Below are 6,120 nucleotides of genomic sequence, written 5' to 3'. Positions count from 1 at the left end.
GTTAAATTTTTAATCAAAAAACACTATTTTTCAACAAAACAGTTAAATTTACAACCAATAAAATTACTTTTCAACAAAGTATTTTAATTTTGAATGAAATATGTAATAATTTAACTTCTAATAAAAAAATATCAGTTTTAAACCAAAGTTGAAATATGTAAGTTTTTAGTTAAGAAAATAATAATTTTTACCAAAACAAAGCGAATTTTCAACAAAATATTTTTAAAAAATCAATTTTTGGCCAAAACTAGAATAGATGTTTACATTGCATAAAAATAAATACAATAGTGACTATAGTAAAATACTAAACTATCCATTAAAAAGAATAAACTTTCAACAACAAAAAAAAAGAATATAAATTTTAAAAAAAAGAAAAAATTGAACATAGTTGTTAAATTTTTAATCAAAAAATACTATTTTTCAACAAAACAGTTAAATTTCCAACCAATAAAATTACTTTTCAACAAAGTATTTTAATTTTGAATGAAATATGTAATAATTTAACTTCTAATAAAAAAATAATCATTTTTACCAAAACAAAACGAATTTTCAACAAAATAGTTTAAAAAATTAATTTTTGGCCAAAACTAGAATAAATTTGTCCAGTGCATAAAAATAAATAAAATAGTAAACAATACAATAGTATTTATTTTAATTTTGAATAAAATATGTAATAATTTAATTTCTAATAAAAAAAATATCAGTTGTAAACCAAAGTTGAAATACATAATTTTTGAGTTAAAAAAATAATAATTTTTACCAAAACAAAACGAATTCTCAACAAAATAGTAGTTAAATTCTAAACGAATTAAAAACATTTTTTTTATCAAAAACTTTAAATTACTACCAAAAGATTTTCAAACATTTTTAAACAAAAAAGACGAATTGTAAAAAAAAAAATAAAACTTTCAGAAAAGAAAAAAAAAGAAAAAGTGGAATCCTTTTAAAAAAAAGTGTAAAAATAGGATAATAATAAACAGATATATAGTGTCAAGTATATAAAGTGTTTATTCCGACCCAGGCATATAAACTGTCAGCTTAAATACCTAAACCCTCTTTGTACTTTTTCCACATGTCGAGGGGTCCGTGCTCGGGAAGGTACTTGACATTGCTGCCGTCGGGCCAGAGACGTCCGGTGTTCTTCAAATTCTCGTACTCGGCGCGCTCGTACTTGGTGAATCCCCACTTTTTCGAGACGTAGATCTTCTGACGACCGGGGAACTTGAATTTGGCACGACGGAGAGCCTCGATCACGGAGGCCTTGTAACGGTCGGTCGATCGCACGCTCATGATTGGCTGACCAATGCGAACGCGAGCCACCGTACCTTGGGGCTTTCCAAAAGCTCCTCTCATTCCAGTTTGAAGCCTGACAAAATTTATTAAAAAAAAAAAAGAAAAAAAAAAAAAGATTACTTTTAGGCAATTTAGTCTCATCAACCATTTTCTTTTATTTTTTTTTACTAATTATTATCCAGGGAGCGTCCAGGTATCTTACGTTTTTTTTTTGTAATCGACATGATTTCACGAGTTTATTATAAATTATGTTTTTTTTTCTTCAGTTTCTAGGGTTCAATTAATATGTTTAAACAACAAATATTTGGTAAATTGTATTAGAATATATTTTTTAATATATTCTCACTGACGAAAAACTACAAACATAATTATTTCTTGAATATATGAAATTCAATTTAAATTGATTCCAATTCCGAATTTTTCAACTAAAATCAATTTTAAAACAAAAAGACGAATTTTTAACAAACGAGTTTTAAACTTCAACCGCTACTTTAAACTGCTACCAATTCCTAACTTTTCAATTAAAAATATTTCATTTTCAACAAGACGGATGATTTTTTTTACCAAATAGTTGAATTTTCAAACAAAATTATTTACTTTTTACTAAAAAAAAGACGATTTCAAAAATAAAATACATAGATTTTCAATCAAATCGTTTTATTTTGAATCAAAAAGTTGAATTTTCAATTAAATTTATCAATATTTAATTAGAATACTCACATTTAAAAAATACATGAATTTTCCACCAAACATATAAATTTTCTACCAAAAATTACGATTTCATTATTCTGATTATTTCAACCAAATAAATTAATTTTAAACCAACGAATTTTCAACTAATGTAATGAATCTTCAACTAAAATAAATTAATTATAAACCAACAAGGCGAATTTTCAACAAAAGAGTTTAAATTTCAACCACTATCAATTTCTAACTTTTCAAGTAAAACTATTTTATTTTCTACAAGATGTATTTTTTTCCAAATAGGTGAATTTTTAAATAAAATTATATATTTTCTACAAAAAAAAGACGATATAAACAAAATACATGGATTTATCAAGGAAATAGTTGAATTTGTAACAAAAAAAATCAATTTTTAACCAAATAATTTTATTTTGAATAAAAAAAGTTGAATTTTCAATTAAATTGATGCATATTTAACTAGAATACTCACATTTAAAAAAACATGAATTTTCCAACAAACATAGACTTTTTACCGAATATTACGATTTTTCAACAAAATAAATGAATTTTAAGCCAACTAGTTAAATTTTGAATAAAAAAGAAATTTTTTAAACAAAAAATGGATTGGTTAAATTTTCAGTTAAAAAATTACTCCCCCCCCCCCCAAGAATTTATAACTAAAATGACAAATCTTTAGTTTAAATAAATGAATTTTAAACCAAAAAGACGAATTTTTAACCAAAGAGTTTAAATTTCAACCGCTACAAATTCGTAACTTTTTTAGTAAAAATATTTCATTTTCAACAAATAAATTAATTTTTAAACAAATAGTTGAATTTTCAAACAAAAAGATATATTTTCTACAAAACAAGATGATTTTCAACAAAATGCATTAATTTTCAACTAAATAGTTGAATTTTGAACTAAAAAAGAGAATTTTTTTAACCAAAAATGTAAGTTGAATTTTCAGTAAAAAAAAGTTGATTCTCACAATTCCAACAAAAAAAAGCGAATTTCCAACTAAAACTATGAACCTTAAATTGGAATAAATGTATGTAGTTTTATTTTGAACCAGAAAGTTAAATTTTCAACTAAAATTATGAATATTTACTGGAATCCCTCAATTTTCAACCAAAAACGGGAATTTTCAAACAAAAACATATATTTTCTACCAAAAAAAAGACGATTTTTTCGACAAAATACATGACCTGTCAACAACAACAAACCCAATTTTCAACCAAAAAGCTAAATTTCTTACTGAAAAAGATAATTTTTTAATCAAAAACGGAATAGTTGAATTTTCAGTAAAAAAAAATTTAATTTTCACACTTCCAAAAAAAAGCGAATTTCCAACTAAAATTATGAACCTTAAATTGGAATAAATAAATTTCAAACAAAAAAAAATGCATTTTTAACAAAAGAGTTAACATTTCAGCCAATTAATTTTAAAAATTAATTTTTCCCCAACAAAAGAACAATTTTTAATCCAAGAAAAGAAGATTTTTTAAACAAGAAGGTTAACTTTAAAAAAAAAAAGATCATTGTCTGCAACAACAAAAATGGATTTTTTAAAACAAAAAATACGTGAACTTTCAACGAAATAGTTAAATTTTCAATTAAAAAAGACACATTTTCAGCAGAATTGTTGAGTTTTTAAATAAAAAATGTGAAATGATGAATCTGCAACTAAAAGATTTGAATTTCATACCTACCCAAATTTTTTAGAAAAAAAAAAACGATTTTTTTCACTAAGTGCATAAATTTTCAAATAAATAGGTTAACTGTTAAATAAAAAAATATTCATTTTCAACCAAACAGTCGAATTTTCATCCAAAATAAGATCAAATTTCAACCAAAAATATAATAATAGCTGAATTTTCCGTTAAAAATCTAATTTTTAAGAAAAATAAAAACGGATTTCTAGAAAAATAGTTAAATTTGTAGTTTAAAAAACTTTTTTTCAACAAAATAGTTATATTCTCAGAAAGACATGAATTTTCAATTAAAATTATGAATCTTCAAACAAAAAATTAATTTTTACCAAAATAATTCAACTTTTAACCACAAGTAGTTGAATTTTTAACTAAAAAAAGATAAATTCACAATGAACAATGTAACAAAATTTTATATTATAATTCAGAAAATTTTTTAAAACTATTTAAAATACTTTCTTATTTTTGTTAAACTGGAAGTTTAATTGGAAATTTTTGAAACTTTCAAATTGTGAAATTAAATTTCTTTTTAAAAAAATCAAAAAATTCTCTCTAAAAAGTGAAATTATATTTCTATACCGAAACTCCCTGTCCTAAAATAAAAACGATAACCATTTTATAAAATTCTCTGTTCCAAGTCAGGATGAATGAGGAATGAGTGAATAAAACGTGATAAATTTATTTTTTAAAAACAAAAATTGAAAAAATGATTTTTTCTGTTTTTGAACTATCGTCAATTCAGTTATCAAACTTCAAAAAGCGAAAAAAAATTTCAAAGAAAAAAATTGCAAAAGGTTTTTCTCATAATGCAAAAATAATAATAAATTAGGATTTACAATAATTAGAGCACACTGAGATAATCTGTAAAAACGACTCTAGATAAATTAGAAATCACTTTTCTTATTTAACAAAAATGATTAAAATAATCAAAAACTTGAATTTTTCTGAGATTAGAAGTAAATCTTCGATTTCAAAAAATTAAATTCCTGGGCATTTTGTAGTTTCCCGATTAAATTGCCATCCTGGGAGTAATTAGTAATTAATGAAGAGTATTCTTACCTATCAGCTCCAGCGCACGACAACATTTTGTTGATGCGAATAACGTGGAAGGGATGAAGCCTCATTCGGATGTGAAATTGATCTTTGCCCGCATTCTTGACCATGTATTTGTTGCAGCAAATACGGCCCGCTTCGAGCGCTTCTGAACTCAACTGTTCATATTCGTCCGAAACTAAATGCACGCAGAGAGGAAAGTCCTCGACACATGCTTTCTTCTTTCCCAAATCGAAGATTCGGATCTTGGGGTCGGGGACACCACGACAGAAACGAGATTTCGGGTATGGTTTGTTTTTACAGTACCGATAACTAAAATAAAAACAATATTACAATTTAACAGTAATCATTTTATTACGGGTTTTACAACAATAGGGTTGTTTCGCGATTTAAGATCAAATCATTTTATTCCACACACGACCGAAATGGCCACCTTTTTCCCAGAATAATGAGGCAAAAGCATATATTTCCCGCAAACCCCATTTGCGGGGCGAAAATAAAATTAGCGGGGCGAAAGTGAAATTAGCGAGGCGAAAATAAAATCAGCGGGAGAAAGTAAAATTTGTTGGGCGAAAATAAAATTAACGGGGCGAAAGTAGAATTAGCGGGGCGAAAATAAAATTAGCGGGGCGAAAATAAAATTAGCGGGGCGAAAGTAGAATTAGCGGGGAAAAAATAAAATCAGCGGGAGAAAGTAAAATTTGTTGGTCGAAAATAAAATTAACGAGGCGAAAGTAGAATTAGCTGGGCGAAAATAAAATTAGCCAAAGTGAAATTAGCGAGGCGAAAATAAAATCAGCGGGGCGAAAGTAGAATTAGCAGGGCGAAAGTAGAATTAGCGGGGCGAAAGTAGAATTAGCGAGCCAAAGTGAAATTAGCGAGGCGAAAATAAAATTAGCGGGGCGAAAGTAGAATTAGCGAGGCGAAAGTAGAATTAGCGGGCCAAAGTGAAATTAGCGAGGCGAAAATAAAATCAGCGGGAGAAAGTAAAATTTGTTGGGCGAAAATAAAATTAGCGGGCCAAAGTGAAATTAGCGAGGCGAAAATAAAATCAGCGGGAGAAAGTAAAATTTGTTGGGCGAAAATAAAATTAGCGGGGCGAAAGTAGAATTGGCGAGGCGCAAATAAAATCAGCGGGAGGAAGTAAAATTAGCGGGGCCAAAGTGAAATTAGCGAGGCGAAAATAAAATTAGCGGGGCGAAAGTAGAACTAGCGAGGCGAAAATAAAATCAGCGGGAGAAAGTAAAATTTGTTGGGCGAAAATAAAATTAACGGGGCGAAAGTAGAATTAGCGGGGCGAAAGTAGAATTAGCGGGGCGAAAATAAAATTAGCGGGGCGAAAGTAGAATTAGCGGGGCAAAAATAAAATCAGCGGGAG

At 27.3% G+C, this 6,120-nt stretch overlaps 1 protein-coding gene across 1 annotated transcript in view; it reads right to left on the bottom strand.

Moving 5' to 3' along the window:
• Window positions 1–983: 983 nt before the first annotated feature.
• The window catches only part of LOC117182032 (60S ribosomal protein L10), an 11,350-nt gene continuing 6,213 nt past the window's right edge, over window positions 984–6,120 (bottom strand). Inside the window, exons 3-4 of the mRNA XM_033375054.1 lie at window positions 4,749–5,054; window positions 984–1,366 (exon numbers count right to left, since the gene is read on the bottom strand). Coding sequence (XP_033230945.1) covers window positions 1,039–1,366; window positions 4,749–5,054 — 634 coding nt within the window. The 3' untranslated portion in view covers window positions 984–1,038. The remainder of the gene's footprint in view (window positions 1,367–4,748; window positions 5,055–6,120) is intronic.

The sequence above is a fragment of the Belonocnema kinseyi genome, chromosome 10, assembly GCF_010883055.1.
Source record: "Belonocnema kinseyi isolate 2016_QV_RU_SX_M_011 chromosome 10, B_treatae_v1, whole genome shotgun sequence".
NCBI classification, from domain to species: domain Eukaryota; kingdom Metazoa; phylum Arthropoda; class Insecta; order Hymenoptera; family Cynipidae; genus Belonocnema; species Belonocnema kinseyi.
The sequence above is the reverse complement of the archived record's forward strand: the minus strand, read 5'-3'. Positions and strand labels throughout refer to the sequence as shown.